At 40.4% G+C, this 18,613-nt stretch overlaps 1 protein-coding gene across 1 annotated transcript in view; it reads left to right on the forward strand.

The window, feature by feature from the left end:
- The window catches only part of GRM7 (glutamate metabotropic receptor 7), a 296,698-nt gene that overhangs the window by 95,114 nt on the left and 182,971 nt on the right, over nucleotides 1-18,613 (forward strand). The window contains 1 exon segment of the mRNA XM_031049251.2: nucleotides 5,285-5,501. Within this exon segment, the coding sequence (XP_030905111.2) occupies nucleotides 5,285-5,501 (217 nt within the window).

Consider the following 18,613-nt stretch of genomic DNA (forward strand, 5'->3'; position numbering starts at 1 on the left):
GCTTCTGGCAGTTATTGAAGCTTTAGAGAGTTAGTTTGTCTTCTGGCACTGGGTCTTTTGCATGTTCCCAGTTGAGACACTTGTCTATTAGCAAGGAGCTCACCACTTTCTTTTTTGCTTGAAAAGAAGGATCTATTGGAGAGTGGGACAAGAAGGATACAGGATGAGACAATAATACAAAAAAAGTTTGAAATGAAGAAGTGGAACAAGTTTGTATTTTAGTTGCTTTTTACTCTGAAATGAGCAGTTCCAACTTCTTATATTTGATATTTGATGCTGCAAATAGTGACTTGGGAGATGATTGTTGATGTGTTTTCTGCCATGGCTTTTGTTGCAGCTGCTCACAAACAAGCCCTGCTTTCCAAGCGAGGCAACGAAGTGTGATCCAGAGAGACCTTTCCATTGACAGAAGAAAATGAAGTAAATGAAGAATAATGTTCAGTTGTAAAAATAAATTAACATTAATTAATCACTGAATAACGCAATGTTCCCAGCATTAATCATTCACTCTTACTGTAATAAGATCATCAGCCAGGCAGATGATATGTAAAACTCCTGAGTGTGATGTTTGCCATAGTCCTGTAAACAAGAGGACTGTCTTCAGGAGGATCTGCCTCCCATAGCAGTGATCTGCTTACTCATCTGCCAACACCTGTGTGCCCTTCTGAAAGCTCCAGCTACAACTGTGTCTTTTTATGGTGGTGAAGGCTCTGGCTGCTGTGCAGGTCACAAAGGAGGACCACAGGCTTTTCTCACTCACAGTCTCGCTTTGTAAAGGCCAGGGGGACTTTTATTCCTGTGCTTTACAGAATACAACTCTTCTGCAAGGTGTTAGAGCCATTTGGAAAGCAGACAGTAATTCCCTAGAGCTTCTTGATGTTTCAGGCATGTTTCAGAACAGAAAATAGGAAAAATGTGATTGAAGAGAGAGCTTGCTTCTTTAAAGTTTTGAATGTGAGATGGTGATGACAAATAACAGATTTTACCAAAATGGAAGAAAAACCAGTGGAGAGATTAAAAATATTTATCTGGTTAATTAAAAACAAAAAGCAAAACCCCAAAAACCAAACAGGAACCTCATTTAAAATCCTCTGTGCTGTGATCCTGACATTAAGTCACTGTAATGCTTGCTGGGATTGTTGATGTTCCATTTCTTCCCATGGCAGCAGGATGGGATGTCTCAAACTGGACCCTTGCAGGACAAAAAAGATAATTAAGTATGGCTTAAGAGGAACCATATGTTTAAAAACTTATAAAAATAGGGAAAGCTATTGGGAAAAGGTAATGCAAACCTTTTCATTTAGGTGCTGTTTAGTGTGTAAGTTGGGTGAAGTGGCTAAACTTCCAGTTTTTTTTGTGTTTGAGCATGGTGCAGGATAGTCAGTACTGTCAGAGGGCTTTTTTGTTCACAAGCCTGAGCCATAGCAACTGCTTTCAAAACCAAAACGGGCAGTGTTTGGCAAATCTTGAGAGGACATTTATGGGATGCAATAGGTAGCAGTTAGGACTACATTTAAGATTTTCTACTGCTCAGGCTTCCTTGATGTTGTACTGTGGCTTGTTCTGCCTTTCATTCATCTTGTGTCTTTATGTGAACGAGAGACTGCTCGTTCCAGGGCTGATCATTCAGCACCTTGCAGCAGTGCTAAAGGTTTTACACACTGATCAGGGTGGAGAAGAGTTGGTTATTAAATGTGCATCTATTTAACTCTAGCTTTATGCGGATAGCTTTGCTAAGGCTTTTTCTGTGCCTTTGAATCTGAAATCTAGTCTGTGTGCGTCCAGCCACTGCCCTCCTGGACCTGGGATAGGAGGACAATTTGCATGGTGGCAGGCAGGGAAGGCTCCAGCCTGCTGCCCTGATGGAGAGGCCTGACTGGCCTCTAGAAGCACTAGCTCATGTTTGAGAGAGGTGGACAAAGGGAATAAATTCCATCATCGGTGAGAATCGAATGCTTGTTGTTTCTTGGTCCCCGCTCAAGCTTCTTGCATGGTGAGCCCATCTGTGTCGTCTTTGGGATCAGAGAATGGTGATGTTTGGCCAAGCTTGGGGTTGGGGCTTGAGCTGGATCAATCCATTTTTATTTTGAAGTCTGCTTCAATGTTCATAGGAGCTGAAGGTGCATGGCTGTGAGTTTACCTGGTAAGCAGCAGTGGTGTGTGCTGTCTTCTGGCTATGATTTGATGTGCATAAGCCCCATGAAGGGATCTCAGGGAGGAGGGGATGTCTGACCATTGGGATTTGCCTGGGATTAACATGATTATGTGTTTTTCAAACTAAAGTCACTCTTAGTAGATACAAAACAGTGATGTGGAGGAGCATATGGTGTGAAGTGCGGGAGAAAGGTTTCCAGCTGAGTCTGTGGGAGGTTTGTCCACATCCAATCGGATGTGAATGTTAAAAAACGGAAGAGAAGAAAAAATGCTGAATTATTAGGTTTTAGCTGATGCAAACAGATGTTCTGTTTGGACATCTGGGATGCTGCCTGTGTGCACAGGAAAACATGTGGGAAGGAAAAATGTCTTTTGTAGGTGTCTGCAGCATGATGGACAAAGTTGAACACAGCATACTGGACAAAGTTAAAGTCTCATAGCTCCAGTCTATATTGAACCTAGCTAAGAACTTTTCTCCCCATAGTCAAACAAAATCTTATGCTAAGTCTACTCCTTATATATATAACTTTATGTTACTTAAGCTGTAAGGAATATCAGTAAAGAAACAGTAAATGTATGCTTTTTATACTGCAAGTGATCAAAACAGCCAGAAGTGGTTAATGTTTTATTGACAGAGAGAAAAGACTAAAAAACCCCAAAAGATCCCCTAAGTAATATAAGCAGTAGAGTACATTCTGTAGAAGCTTTGCTTTTTGTAAAAGGGCTGAATATGTTCCTTTTGATTTTGAGTTGAAAAAACAGTTGTTGGCAAGTTGGAATACAAACATAGTCACCATAGATAAAAAAATTAATCATATTCCATCCTTTCTTTTATTTATAATTAAAAAAACCCCAGCACTTGACTATCTCTGTATGGTTCTGTGTGTGGGACTGTATGTCATTTACTGGATGCTTGTCTAATTAAGATTAGGTAAACAGCACCCAGAAAGTCAGCCTGGTGAACTGTTCCACTTAATATAATACCATCCAATGAATAGATGAATTAAGGTGATAAGCAGCTGAGGAAGCTGTGCTGACTGCTTTGTACAAATGAGAAGAGTGTGATCCTAAAATGTCATCAATTATTTATTACATCAAAAATTGTAGGCACAGACAAATTAAGAATTAAGCTTATTTTTGATGGTCAGGGTGCTCAGCATTTTCTGACTGCAACTGCAGTAGTTAGTGTTACATGAAAGTCATCCCTAAGGTAGATTAAAACTAGAGGACCCTGATGTAATCGATCTCTTTGTCTTTGAGAGTGGTCCCCAAGCTTTGCTGGCCTCTAGGCGAAATACTGAGCAAGTAAATCATGTACCAGTGGTCAACACCATGCTGTGTTCTTTCCGGCAGCCTCAATTTTAACTTTTTCAATTTTCTCTGACTCCAGCACTGGGAGGTCTTGCTGGCAACATGCTGTCTGCAAGCCACAGATCTAAAATAAGTCTGGCAAGGCTTTTTAGACTACTGCTGTCTTGCATTAAAAACCTAGAGTGTCCCAGCTTTCAGCTTGATTAGCCACCTTTATGGCTGTAAAAGCAGTGGCCTGCAAAGGAGTAACATGACACATCCTAAGGAAAGACCATGCCAAGTGACAGGGATTCAGTTCTCCAACATCCATGGTGACAGCCGGAGCACCCACTTGAAGTTTTAGTGTTTGGATTTAATAATTCATAGCAAGTAAGAGTGACGCTATGCCAGGGGCCTGATTCAGCAAGCACAGGGATCCCGCCAGTGAAGGGTTTTGAGCAATGCTACAAGACATGACTCTCTCTAGGCTGATGCAGAACAAAGCTAAGCAGGTCTTATGTCCTGATTGATGTGGTTTATAATAAAACAGTACCTTTAGAAACAGGAACGTGTCTCAACAAATGTTGGGGTATTTAATAATTTTGGGTGGTTTAGGTAAGTTCACTTACATGCTGGGTTTTCAGCAGCAATTTAATTTTCCAGGTCTGCTTTTACTCTGGTGTAATAGTTGCGCATACAGATGTACAGATATAGTGTGTATTCTGCGGCAGTGTTGCATTTGCTCTCATCTGTTGCTGAACTCTGTGGGAACTGAAGGTGGTGAACCCTTTGTAACACTGAGCCTGGGGAAATATGTTTATTCTTCTGAGAAGCTAGGAGAGCTAATAAATACCTGCAGGAATGCTGTGCAGAGACAGAATATGAGAATACAGAAGATGCTTGTACTGAGGCATGAAATACTGACCTTTCTGCGGCCTAGAAGTCTCAAATCATTATATATGATCATGTTTGTTTATACTGCAAATCTTGTTTTTTTTCCTCCTTGGCATCTCAAGTGAGAATAATGGCAAGTTCCTGGATGTAAAGTGCAGTCTCAGACTGTTATTCAAACAATTGCATAATGGGTTTGGGGATTAACATACTGTCAGCTTGGTTACTGCCTAGGGACCTTTGTTATCAAGGAGAAGATAGCCCTGAAAAGTAATCTGGTCTCTCTGGTTATAAAATGTGTCAGTCTCTTTCATCCTCTTCTGTGAGAAGGAAGAACAATGGCTTGTTTGTCACGTGTAGGCAGAGTTATAGGACAGTGCTGAAACATGACCAGGTTGTCTTTGTGGAACAGAGATGTCTGTGCTCACCAATCTTCATCAGAAAGAAAAAAAAGTAAACATTTTTTTTTTTTAATCTGGAGTTGCATTTAATGTTGAAGAGCTTCTCCTTGCTCCAAAAATGGATGCACGATCCTTCTGGCTTTCAGCTGATATGCAGATATAGATTTAAACTGGGTTACATTCAGGATCCCAAATAACCTGATATTCTGGAAACCAGACCACCAATAAAAAGGATGCAGTGAGAAAAATGGTTTGTGTGTGTTGTATTTGACTAATGTTGCCTGAAAGGAAGAAACTGTGGATGTGCATATATTCAGTTGTTTTCAATTGATCAATGATTCTTATTTTTTTTTTGGTGTAACTTTAAGGCAATGAAAAAGTTGTTTCTTTTTCTTGTACCCTATAAAGGAACATGGTGGAGAAATGTAGATGGAGACAGTGAAGGCGAACTCAGGCTTAGCTGAAGCTAACTGCTTCAGCAAACTGCTGCAAGAAATGCAAGAAGTATATGAATATGTATATTTATCAGAAATTATTTTTTTCTACAGATCCCACAAATCAGTTATGCCTCAACTGCACCAGAGTTGAGTGATGACAGGCGCTATGATTTCTTCTCACGTGTGGTTCCTCCAGATTCCTTCCAAGCACAAGCAATGGTGGACATTGTGAAAGCTTTGGGATGGAATTATGTGTCCACTTTGGCATCTGAAGGGAATTATGGAGAAAAAGGAGTCGAGTCCTTCATGCAAATTTCCAGAGAGGCAGGTAGGCAACGCCCATCCTCCCTCCAGAAAATGCTATAGAAGTAATGAATGTTATTTTGTACTAAATGTTATATTATTTTTTTAGAACATATATTTGACTCTAAAGTTGCTCCAGTTCTTTGCAATCCTCTTTAGTGGCTCCTAGATGCTTTCATTCCAAAATTGCCTTGGAGTTTCAGAGAGTTTGAAATCTTAGTAGTTTTCAGTCATTTCTGGAGAAAATAGAAAACCTTGAGTCTTATCAAGCTCCAACTATTACACTGTATGGCATTATATTATGTTTACATGGGTAGAAGACAGATTGTAAAGTGCTGAGCTTTTATCTCTCCACAGCTAGAAATTCTGTGAAGACTGCTTCTGACCTGATACTGACTTGTGTCATACTATTGCTGTTCACCTTTCAGATTGCTGCCTGGTTTGTATTGCTTTTCTTTAGCATTTTGCTTGACCATTTCAGTTGAGAAAATTCATAATCTTTCACTTGAAGGCTCAAAGATTACTGGCCTGGCATATGGAGGCAACAAACTCAGTGGTGTGGTATGAGGCACATCAGACATTTGGTGTGATGCATCACATTTTTCTTGTTACTGGTTTCATTTGATGGTGTCCCAAGGAGGCCAAACTGTTGGATAATGTCACGTGCCAGTTAGAGATGTTCCTTGAGGATAAGGAAATGCTGTGTCTTGCCCTGGGCCAGGCTTATGGTATTAAGTTGAGCCTTCATAATTTTGTTGACAGGAATTTCCAATCCTCCAGCTTGCTTTCCTGTTCCAGTGCAAAACATAGAGGAGACCTGTCCTGAAGGTGTGACTGCTTTGTCAGTGTGCTCATCCCCTTATCCCATAACTTTTTCTTCAAGATAAATAGTTCTAAGTTTCTCCAGAGATGCCAGAGCATAGGAGGACTTTAGACGGCACTTCAGGTAATAGAGGTGTAAATCCCTGGGAAGCTGATTTGCTATCCTGAATCATAAATGTTTGGAAATTGAATTGTTTAGAGTTGATTCCTCTTCTGGTGTGGAAAAATAAGCAGATGATGTCCTTTGTTACTGGTAATACATGCAAGGCCCATCTCCAGAAGCCTTCAATGATATATCTTGATCGGGAACCCATCATCACTGTACAAAAATTTCTATTGTATTCCTAAAATGAACTCGCAGGTTTCCCACCAGTAACTACCCTGGTGTTGTGTTAAATACAAACAGCACAACAGAATCCGCAATTCCCTTACTGGAATTGTAAATCACCAGCCAGATCAGTGACTGCATGAAAGTAAAGGACTAGGACAGGCCAGGTGTCATTCTGAAGCAGCCATCAGAGGTTTCCATCTCCTTGGTTGCTGCAAAGCTGGTTCCACAGCATGCACTCTGCTTTTGCAAATACCCTGTGCTATCAGTGAGGTGGAGCATCTGTGTGCTCCCAAATTGCCAGGGTGTAGCTGATGGATCACTTTTGGCAGCATTATCTAAGGACTGAGCAGAGAAGACAACCACACTTTTTGAAAGAAAGGGGTTTAGAGAGGCGAATACGGAATTATTTCATTATATTGATATCACAGAAAGAACCTATATTTGCATAAATTTGTCTGTTCGTTTGAATGCATATTTATGCGGTATTAAAGAAAATGGTTCTTGGTTTAATACCACAAAAAGTAACAAATACCAGTGTTCATTATAATTTAAAATTGACTTTATTTGCAAATATCCACTGTTGCAAAATCATATCAGAAATGTTCTCTCTAAGTCAAGGACGAACTCTAGTTGAATAATACTGAATCATTTTATAGATCTTCTGTAGAATTAAATTAATGACGGGAGCTGTTCATGTAGTCAACATGTAATTCGGTGTCCTTCATGAAATATAAAGCATAAAACCAAAAGAATATCCTGCTTAAACTAGCCTTGCGTGCAGGTGATATAGGTCACACCTGCAAGATTAAGACAATAACAGGGATAGTGCATAAACTTTCTTTCCTGTACACAGCCTGCCTTGTCTGGACACTGGAATAATCCAGTCCTCAGTGCAGCAGCTTTTTCTCCTTAGGGCTACACTGATGTTTTTATGTTACACAGATGAAGCTTAGGTGAAGTTCCGAAGGGACTTAATACCTGTCAACAAATTCCCTGGGTTTTCAAAGCTTGGGAAGTATAGGAAGATCTTGTTGTTTAGATGTTTAATGGAGCCGCGCTGTCTGGAGAGACAGGTTGATCCCCTGACCTTGATCCCCTATGAGGAAATGGCACTGTGTCCCCCAGCTTCAGGGGTGATTGTGACCATTTCTCAGGTGCTGTTCTGGGGAGTCCTGTTGCAGTGGGATTTGCCTGTGCTCTGGGGGAGATGGTGTTGAGGGTGCAGTGGTTTGGGGTTGCTTTCCTGCTGCCTGATGTGTCTGTGTCTCCTTGGGGATATTTTACGCAAAAGAAATAATTAAGCAGGCTGTCAGGTGATTGCTGCAGTATCAGGGTTTGGAAAGAGCCTCCTGATGAAGCAATAAGCGGCAATAATTTCACTGACTCACGGCTGTGGTATAGTTGGTAGCTGCTTGATCTGTCTATGTAAACCCATTTGAATAGTACAGAGCCATGTGTCTGAATGCATGAAGTGAGCAGTCTGCTCTAATGAGGAACAGAAGGGACAGGAGGCTTCACAAGGTAGAGAAATATTACCAAGATCAGTTGCACTTTGAGTATAAATATATTTAGATGGGTTCAAGTACATGTGGCCTGACTGAGGTGTGTAATTATACAGTATCTTTGCAAAAGATACACAGTCAAGCATGGCAATGCATACCATGCTGTTATAACTGCAGGGATTGCAAAAGGGATGGGGTGGTGATCCTGTTGCTGCCATGTGAGTAGATTAATGTGGTGCTTGGGGTGCCAATCAACATTCACTAATTGGAAAACTCATGCCAGAAGCAACAAAAATCCAGCACTGGTGGGAGGAAGTTTTTTTTGTGTAGTCAAAATATCCAGTTCTGGAAATCAGTGAGGCAGTGGATTCTTCCCATCTCAGAGGGCATATTTGGTGTACCCTGCAGTGATGTGGGGAGGACGGAGGGTGGGAGAGGGGTTAGGCATGATTTACCTCATTTCCCAGTTAGCTGTTAGCAATGTTCATCAGGAGGAGCTACACTATGCTTACAGCATTGTCTGCTTGATTTGTGTATAGGCTTTGGTCTTGCTCAGGGTTTGGATGCTGGGTGGATTGCCCCAGGCCAAAGCAGACATCAAAACCCAGCAAGGCTGCAATGAGACTTTGCAGAAACACCGCGTCTGTGTGCAAGCAGACTTGCTTCTCCCCTGCTCTCAAATATGGGAGCTCAGCATGAGAGTAAATACATAACCAAAGTAGTAGCAGGATGAGCTCTGTAGCCTGGTGCAAATGAGGAAATGCAAGAGGTGCATATACAACTCCAAGCTCCTAAAAGTCCTGGCTTCCCCATGCTGCCTGGATTGCGACAAGATGATGCAGTGCTGGCTGGTTTACTCTTTGAGACCTTTGCTGGCTGTGGAGGTCACTGAAGTGGTATGAATCCTCCCCCCATCTTTGAGTGATCCGAACGATAGAGCTGGGAGAGGTGTCAGAGCAGAGGTCCTTATCTCCCTGTGATAATGTGGCCCTTAGGACCAAGTACATCTGCGAAGAGTGGGAACAGCCCCTGAGCAAAGGTAATTAGTCAAAGTTTGAGACGCACCAGCAATAAGCAGTCATAATGAGATGTCAGACAATTGCCTTGTACCTCATAATCCATGTGTTTTGGCAGAAAGGAAAGTTTAGTCTATAGGTAACAACACATTTATAATCTTTGGCCTTGAATCTGTAGCAAGTTAATTATTCTAAATTCAGTGTTTTATCCAAACTTGTTTCTACTCACCCTCATAATTTGTAAGATCTTGGTTGAATCAGGAAGTGCTATCCCTGCTTAGTTTTCAAATATGCTTTAGCGTATAAAGACTTTGCTGGATCCTTTGAGTTAATAATTCTCCACAAAGTGACTTTTATTATGAGTACTTCAAGCAAGTTTGAATATGTCTTTGTGGCAGGAGATGAAGATTTGAAACATGCTCTGCAGTCTTTGGGATTAATAAATTAGGGGAATGGTCTAATTATGGAAAATCTAAAGGACAATTTCAGATTATTAATGAAACAACTGAATACTTGAATTTCAAAGATTAATTCATCTTTGATTTTTTTTTTAAGATTAATCTGTACCAGAAGGTTAATTGCTATCTGTAAGAAATATATATATTGAAGTCATTAGCAAAAGACCACTTGAATGCCTCCTAACAGATAAATGAAAGCTCTAATATGCATTTATTAATCTTTTTCTCTCCAAAAATTGCCAATTTTCACAGATGAGTACACTAGCTGCTTTGCTTGTGGAGACTTTGATGCTCACTCCACAGGCTGCAGCACAAACGGTGTAAAGAAAAGGATTCCGGATCTGCAATCCCATATACCTGCTGTCTTTACCTCTTTCTTCTGCTTTGCTATAGCTCTCTTGTCCAACTTAATCTCAGAAATAAGTATTTCCTTTCAAGAAGGTTTATTTTGAGCACAGTTCTGCTTGAACTAGACCTGCTGTTTTGCAAAGCATCATATCAGTAACAGAGTATCTCAATCTACAAACCAAGTGTTAGTTTTGATGACAAAGTTCTCAAACATTGGAAAGGACTGGGGAAGAAAACTGCTGGAAAAGTGTGCCTTCTTTCCCTGTGTACTAAAGATACGGTAAAACGAGATTAAAGCTTGCGTACCAGCATGTTGATACGATTACATATACCGAAGTTTCTTCTGAAGACTTTTAGTTGCAGTGTTGTATTTGTTAAAGGACTATCATCACCTTGACAGAACAAAAAGCAGAGTAAACTTCAGCATAGGAAGCACAACATTTGCGACAGTCTCTTTATCGTCTTTTCTCTTCATTTTTCCTGCTGAAGGATTTTAAAGATATTTTTCTTTACTTCTCTGTCTCCGTGATCCATGAGTGCTGCACAGACATCTGTTACATAAGGTTGGGAACATCTGCATGCAGCAGGGACGGCCTAGATGCACACGCTGCGGGAGCTGAATTCGATCAGAAATGGAAGAAACATCAAAAACCATTCATTGTTAGGGCAAAGATGAGGCCCTTGAAGTTGTGAATCCTTCTCCTTATCCTCATAAGTAGATTTTTTTTTCCCCAGCAGTGATACTGAATACTATTTCTGTACTCTCCCTCAATATAATTTCAAATTTCTTCTTTATCCTGCGTTTCCCAGCTTCATATTTGTTAGTAAAAACCGTATGTGTACACCCACTGACATACCTGAGAGACACACTGCTCCTGTATCTAACAAGTATCACTCTAACACAATCAGATGAACCACTTTTCTGCTTGTGGTTGAAATCTGTTCATTAAATGGCATAATCTCCTAAACCATTGGTTTCTTTACAAACTGGCTTCATACAATGAAGTACCTCCTACAGAAATTATTCTTGGTGGGTTTGTTACCTGTAGCAAAGACTGTTTTAAATTCCTTTATCAACCTAAATATGAAAATATGTCAGCTTTTCCTAAAGGTTTGAAATCTGTTTCCTAACTTGATATGTTTCTAAAAATCTGAGTCTTTCAGTTTGGATTCTTGGTGATCTGCATCATCTCATGATTCTTCCTATGAAATCTTCAGTGTGGCATATCGTAATATGATGCCCTAATTTAGTACATATCTTCTGTGGAAGCTGACACTGTTAAAAGCAAAGAGCTGCTCTGTCATCCCTCAGTGATTCACACGACACTTTTGTAGGTTCCTGTAGGTCTGTTCAACTGCCTGCTATGATCCCGAATCTGCATTTTTGTAAAAGAACTTCATTTTATGCTGTCTGTTGGGAATTCCATTAGCACAAATTAGTGCTAGATAACATGAGAGAGTTAAATCATTGCTACGTGGGAATTGTACTACTGTCTGTGTTTTAAGAAGGGAGAGAAGACTAATTTGTCTGTAGTCTCAAATGAAATACTGACTCCTATTGCCAAGTAGAAAATCTTGATTTGTTTTCTTTTTTTCTTACATTCTGATGTTAATGAAACATCTTTTTTGCTTGATCCACTAAAGCCCTACTTGAATGGGCTTAGAGTGCTCATTACAAAAGAGTCACTTTACAACATAAGCCAAGGTGAAAAGAATCCCAAAAATGAGAAAGGAAGGTGAAAAAAGTTAGTGAAGCCACCGTGATGCACTGTGGTGCGCAAAGATTGCATCGACTATATTATTTGTTAACAAATATTTGTGGTTTATTAGTGAAGCTTTGCACAACATACTGGCAACAGGTGATACCACCCATGCATCATCCAGTGATGGCCAGAAGTTATGGTCTGTGATTTCTGTTATGGCAGATCACAGAACCCAACTTCTAACGAAATCCCTGTTCAAATATGATTTGAATGAGTCACTGTTTTGGAAGAAGACGGGCTAAGGTGTTGTACTGTGCACCATAATAACTGTTTATGTTGCTGAAGGAACTGTGTTTTGCAAACTGTGTTCATTGCATCTCTCTCTTCTGTAACCCAAGGGGCAGAAGTCACTTCAGTTTGTTCTAACTGAAGCATTTCAGTTAGAACAAACAGCTGAGCTTACAGGATGACAAAGTAGATCTATAAGTATGATTTTGAAGCACATTCCAAAAGCCAGCTGTAGAAAGTCCCAGGTATTGTCAAAGTGATGTTTGTCATGTATCTTGGCTCTTGGGAGGCTCTCACACCCTAGTGCTTTTATGGATTTTGAGGGTATAAAGTGTGGTCCAAGTCTTACAGAGTTTTCCCAGGGAATTGCTGGCCCTGCAGATCCCTCCTGGTGCTTTCCTGCCTGGTGGGCAGCTCAGTCTGCAGGGGTAGATGGAGGTCTCTGGGGGATGGAGAAGCTGCAGTCTAGTACTGTTCCTTCATCTTTGGTTGTATTGGTTGTATTAAATGATTATACTTTCCAATCGGAATGTCCTTTGTTCATTTTCTTGAGAGCCTGTTTTCTGGATCAAATGCAGCAAAAAGAAACATATAAACCACTAATGAAACCAAGCCATTTATATCCAAGCAATTCAAGTGGTTTCCATTTTTTTTCTGTTTTTCTCAAATATTCTTGCATCTCTCTTTTTTGGTGTACAGTGATGTTATTTTACATAGCAATGTTAGGAAATTTATTATTGTCATTCCTATGTTTTGTCAGATAACAAATGTTTTGCCATTTCAGGAAAGAAGTCAAGAAAAATAGCTTTCTAAAGTGAACCAACTTGTGTTGTATGCTGCAGTCTGTCAGGTTTAATAGTATTTCCTTTTAATTGTAACTGATCTAGTAGAAGATCCACTGGGCTTGTTCCTCGAGGGTATTTTGGATTGCATTTGGAGTTCAGTTGTATACGTCTGATCACGGAAAAGAAAGGGCAAAGCATGTCTCTGCAAAGTAAATCTGTTACTCTGTGTGCATGGTCTATGCAGCTGCAACTTTTTTTAATAACCTGTAAGAAGTAATGTCATTCAGAGGAGGGAATGGGTCATGATGTCTTTAGGTGATGGTTGCAATTCTGACCTGCCTGTGATATTGGATGAAACTCATTAGGTGCCTGGCTTAGATGCTGAGAATCCCTTTAGGTGCCTGCCTGTATTTTTAGGTTATTGAAACATTGTGAATGCAATCTTCATCTCTTTAGCAAGTCATCTTCCTACCTAAGACACAACAGATGTCCTAAGTTAGTTGGCTCTGTTCCCTGTGCAGTAACCAAGAGTGATGAGATCGGAGTTGCCCTTTTGAAACGTCTATTTCTCTCTCGACTACACGGGGAGTGTAGGCACCAAATACAGGCATGTCACTAAAGAGTTTGAATAAAAAAAATTCCAATCATTGGTATGTATGTGATATGTGTATTTTCCTATCTTTTTGTTGTCATTGGAAGATAATGACCTGGTGGAGATTTGTAGGGTTGTTACAATCTTGTTCAGGAAAGCAGTGAAGCTGACGGGCTTTTGAATACATGGACTGGTTACCTACCTGATGGCATGGCATCATCAGATGCCTGCCTACCCAAACAGTGATACAGTTCTGTGATGGAACTAACAGGGGCTGGAGTAATTCCTCTTTCTCAAATAGATTAATGAAAAATCAGTAAGATAGAGTTAGGGAAGAAGGAAAGAGGTAAAGATATGGCATGATTACCTTCACGTCTGCTTGTGTGAAATCCAAGACCAGTTCCATGCTGATACATGCAGAAACTTGCACTCTGTCCTCCAGAAAGATTGCACACAGGGTGTTCTTGGTGAAGTGTTCTTCGATAGCTGTAGCAGACTGCTCTTGCAGTTATAGCATAACTCACTTTAATGATGAATCTGTTTTTTTATGGCATTTGTTGAACATTGGGATATTGGGAGCATTTCAAGGACAGAATAAAACTGAATTAGGCAATTCCTGTTACTAAACAAATAACTGCCAGCACCCTTTAAAATGTTACCCCAAATTTAATAAAACATTGTTTTTGTGGTTATGTGAAATGTGTCAGGTGGATCAGCTGGCAAGAACTGACTGGTGAAGTCCTTGCTATTTCAAAGCAGAAGAATATATTGTTGAACCTTTATTTTTATAAGACAAGTTGCAAATCCTGGGGGTGTGCTCCTGGATTTTGCAATGTGTGTGTGCCATGATGCAGAAGTGAAGTAGTTGGCTTGATGCAGGTTCTGTTGAGGTATTCATTCCAATCTGGTTTGGGGAGGTTTTTGTTGGTTGGTTGGTTTGTTTGCTTGTGGGTTTTTTTTCCTGGTGTGGTTATGTTTTTTTTGGTTGGTTGGTTTGTTTAGGTTTTGCTTTCACTTGTTCTTTGGCAGGTTTTCTGCATCTCAAGAGTAATGTGTTCCTCCTGGTAAAGATAGCAGTATAGAGCAGAATAGAACAAAATCAGAGAAGCAAGAACTGAGTGTTCTGCATCCATCTTCTGCTGGGAAGAATAGAAATTAAACCAAAAGTCCAGCAGAGGACGTATTAGGGAATAGACAAATGAACAAAAAGTATGTTAATATGCATTCAACAGGTTGAGGAGAATGTTCTATTGAGTACAAAAAACGATTTGGAGAGGAATAGGAGAAGAGAGTCCAGATTTACTGAGCAATAAAAGGAACGGGTCTGTGGAAACAGGAAGACAAGTGTGACGATTAGGAGAAGGAAAGATGAAAAGCTGTAAGATGAAGTTTGAAAGAAGTGATTGGGGTTGCCAACACTGAGCCATGGCAGGGAAAAATGCATCTATGAATAGAGAAGATAGTTGCTGTAGAGGCTAGAAAATCACATTTGTTTCACAAAAAAAAGAATAATGATTTCAGAAACAGAATTGACTTTGGTTGTGAAAACTTAAAAACTTCTGGAAGATGAGATAAAAATTCTGCCCCAAAGTCCCTTTTTATTGCTGGGGACATTGAAACCAGACTTCCTAGACTATTGCATCTGAAAGCCTTTGCTCTTCTCTATATTTTATTCCTGCCTCCCAGCCTACTCAGGGGGAGAAGTGGAGCCTGTGAATCCTGGCTCCCATTTCGCTGACGCCTACAGTGCCTATTCCAGTGTGTGGTGCAAAGCGTCTTGTCAGTTTTCCTGAAGGAATAAAATGAATTTCACAAAAACCTTCTGCAGAGGAAGCCCCTGCTGTCATTTGACTTTCCCCATGGAAAATAGAAATATTGTGATTACAGTGAGGTTTTCCCATGGGATATGTCTGGTTTGCAAAGTAGGATGAATTTTTTGGAACTTCATTTGGGACCAGCTCTAAATGCATTTCTGCATCTGAAGGGTAATATATAATCAAATGCAGTAAGTTATTCCAGTTTCTGTCCCTGAAATCCTGCATCCCAGGAGGAAATACAAAGTATTGCCTCATCTTGTACCTTCCATACTTCACAGTCCCTTTTCACTTTGTGCTAATGCAAGGAACAGCTTTCATAGCCATGGGGGAGTAGCAGCACATAAATAATTCTAAGATGCTTCTTCCATCATGTGCCCTCCCTTGCCTTCTTCATTCCTTATCCTTCCTCAGACAACAGAGGATGATAAATGTCCTGATCCCTTCACACTCTTGGAAGATGGTTTTCATGCATTGCTAGTGATCTTCCGGGCATGTGAAATATATTCCTGTGTTTATCTCTGAAGCTATATAAGCTTTCCTCAGACCAGCCTCCTTGTGTAGAAAAAAAGATCAATGAGAGGAGGATGTCACTGTAACTGGGTATATGTACCCCACTTTGCAAAATCATAGCAGATAGTAAATTACGATCAATGGAGTTTATATGCTTTCCTTACATGTTCTTAGGAAAGTTATTTATCAAGGCAGTGTTTGAAATACCTGGACTATTTGCTCTAGTATATTCAACAAGATATCTGAGCTGAAAATAAGAACTGCAGTACAGCATTTTAAGAGATTTATACATATATCCAGGATGTTGGGAAGATATATATACACAGTTTATACTGCAGGCTGTTCTGTTTCCTTTCCCTTTGGTATTTCAGATTCATATATTTTCAATCCATAAGGCATTAGGAAGCCATCTAGCTTGCTCTTGTAATGGAGACTATTGGCATTATTTTAACACCTTACTGATGTTCATTGTTTAAAGAAAACTTCATGGTGACAATGCCCCTCTCTCTTGCCAGGAAGGTACCTTGGCTGGTCCTGTGTCATGCAGTGCTGCAGGCATTTGCATCAGTACATGAAACCTGACATGCCAGCAGCAAACAGTTTGATGCAAATCACAGTGCTTTCAGTGTTTCCTGTTCACATAATTTTTGGCCTGATAATAACAAAAAGTTGGTTAATAAAGCAAATTATTCAACTGTTTTGTTAACCGAAAAAGACTTGACATGTATTACATTGTGTAAATATGGAGATGAAACAGATTAAACTTTGGGTAATGGAAAGGCAGCTCAAATATGCAGATGTTCATTTGAAATTTGAATTGGGTTTTATGCTGATACTGGATGCTGCAATATGTACTGAAGCTGTCTCCTTACTCATGATAAATGTCAATGCTTCACTAGGTTGCTGTTTTGTTTGGGATAGCCCCAGTATGACAAAGAGAGCAGGCATCCGTAGTCCAGATTTGGTTTTAAAATAAGATATTCTGCTTAAGGTTAGATACGGACATTGTCTTGGCTGCCCATGAAATGTGTCACTGCAGGAAGCAGTGTTGTGGTGTGGGTCCCTCCAGGCTCCAGTTCTTCTCCGTGAGCTGGCTGCCTGCCTTTAAGCAAACACAGCCCGACGTAGGATTTAACAGAGATGAGGATGAGCAGCTTGTCGCTCAGGCTTGCTCACTTGCCTAAGGATGGGAGCTGTTGCGATCGTTCCCTCACTGCTGTGCTTGAGCTCTGACGTGTTGGTGCATCCTGATGCTGCTTAGTGCAAGCAAGTGCCACATGCTGATGGTGATGGTGCGAGGTCAGACAGTTCTCTGGGTACCAGCTCTGGGATATGGGAAAATGGCTTCCTACAAAAAAAAATAAGCAGCAGTGTTTCAGGTAGATGCTTTACAATGGAAGACTTATCCAGAGCAGAGGAAGCAGTGCTCCTGCCCTCTCTGCTGCTGCACCCACTTTAGAAGAAGCAGGTCTGCTCTCCCTGCCTCTGTCACTCCGAGGCTGGGCAATGGTAGTTCTCTTCAGCTGCTGAAATTCTGGCTCTCTTGTAAAGTGGGGTATTCTCTATGTTAACTGCTATATTGTGGCATTGGTGGTATTACTGCATCAATGAAAAGACCATTCTAAGGCAAGCTCAGTGTACTTTCAAAACATGACTATACTCAGATAAGATGATTTCTAATGACTCCTTTTCCTCAAGATGAAGGTCTGTGTTGGACTGTGTTTATTACACCTTTCTAGGAGAGATGTCCTCTGCTTGAGCTCTACATTGGCAAGTTGGGAAGCTGACTGTGAGCTTGCAATGAAGTAATCTCAAATATAGCAGCAGTTCTGCTTAGAAAATGAAGGATTTCACTTAAATGATCATGTTTTAAGAAGAGTGCAGGGTGCAGATGTGAAACAGCAGGAAGCTTTTTTTGACAGCTTTTCATTGACTTTTCATTGCTGTTCATATATTTCTTTTAAAGCCAATTTTATATTCAGGCAAAAGAAAGTCTAGACAGATTGTCTAAGAACTTTTATTGGCTAATTAAGATTATACTGCTGGTATATCACTGCTGGGTAGCATGTGGACTCTTGTTAAGAAATGGCCTTCATTTTTTGCAGCTTGTGTCTTTCTCCAAGCTCTCTTCTGTTATTCCTTGGGAGGGCTTTTTTCATATCTGACTATTTCAATGTCAAAACCAAATGCCACTTGAAGTCTTATGTTTCACCATCTGAATCTATATAAAGGAGCCTGAATGCCTTGATTTATTTTTTTTCCTCCAAAAACTGTCTTGAGCATTTGTGGTTTCCATTGAAATTGATTGGAGATGCAGTTGCTCTGTACGTACAGGAATCAATCCAGCCTTAAATAGCTGTGTCTCAGTGCTGTGGCCTTGACATTCGTGTAAGGGGGGAGGCTGGCAACCCTGAAAAATGCAGCTCTGGCACTGTGGTGCAGTAACCTGGTGACGTGACTTATCAGAGGCAGAATCCCAGAAGGAGTTGTGCTACCCAGGGTAATGGTCTTTGCTTAGACAGATAACTCCTCTCCAATCTGCACTGGCTGGTTTATCAATAAAGTGTGCTTATTTGGGAGCTGGGATGAAGCATGTTTTCTTTGGTTGCTTGTCTATCAAAACTGGTTTTGTTTTGCCAGCTCAGACTGTGTGATAAGAGCATTGTCCCATTAACCCCAAGCCAGGATGAATTTGAGCTTGGATATTGCCAGGTTCAAGTTTTTACCTCTTAGAAATTCCCTGAACCGGTTTATTTCTTTTGTTCTGAATTCTTAGCAGAGCACAGCTTATTCATTACAGCTAGAGCTGATCTCAAACCTCCAATTTCTGTAATCAAATAACTTTTATTTATTAACATCAAGAGGGAAACAGCATCACAAAATTGCAGCCAAAGTCTAGAGTACACAAACTCCTCCTTCAAATAAACATCTTTTGAAAAATCTACAGAAGCTCTAAGACAGTATG

The sequence above is a fragment of the Melopsittacus undulatus genome, chromosome 9 (genome assembly GCF_012275295.1).
Source record: "Melopsittacus undulatus isolate bMelUnd1 chromosome 9, bMelUnd1.mat.Z, whole genome shotgun sequence".
Taxonomy (NCBI): domain Eukaryota; kingdom Metazoa; phylum Chordata; class Aves; order Psittaciformes; family Psittaculidae; genus Melopsittacus; species Melopsittacus undulatus.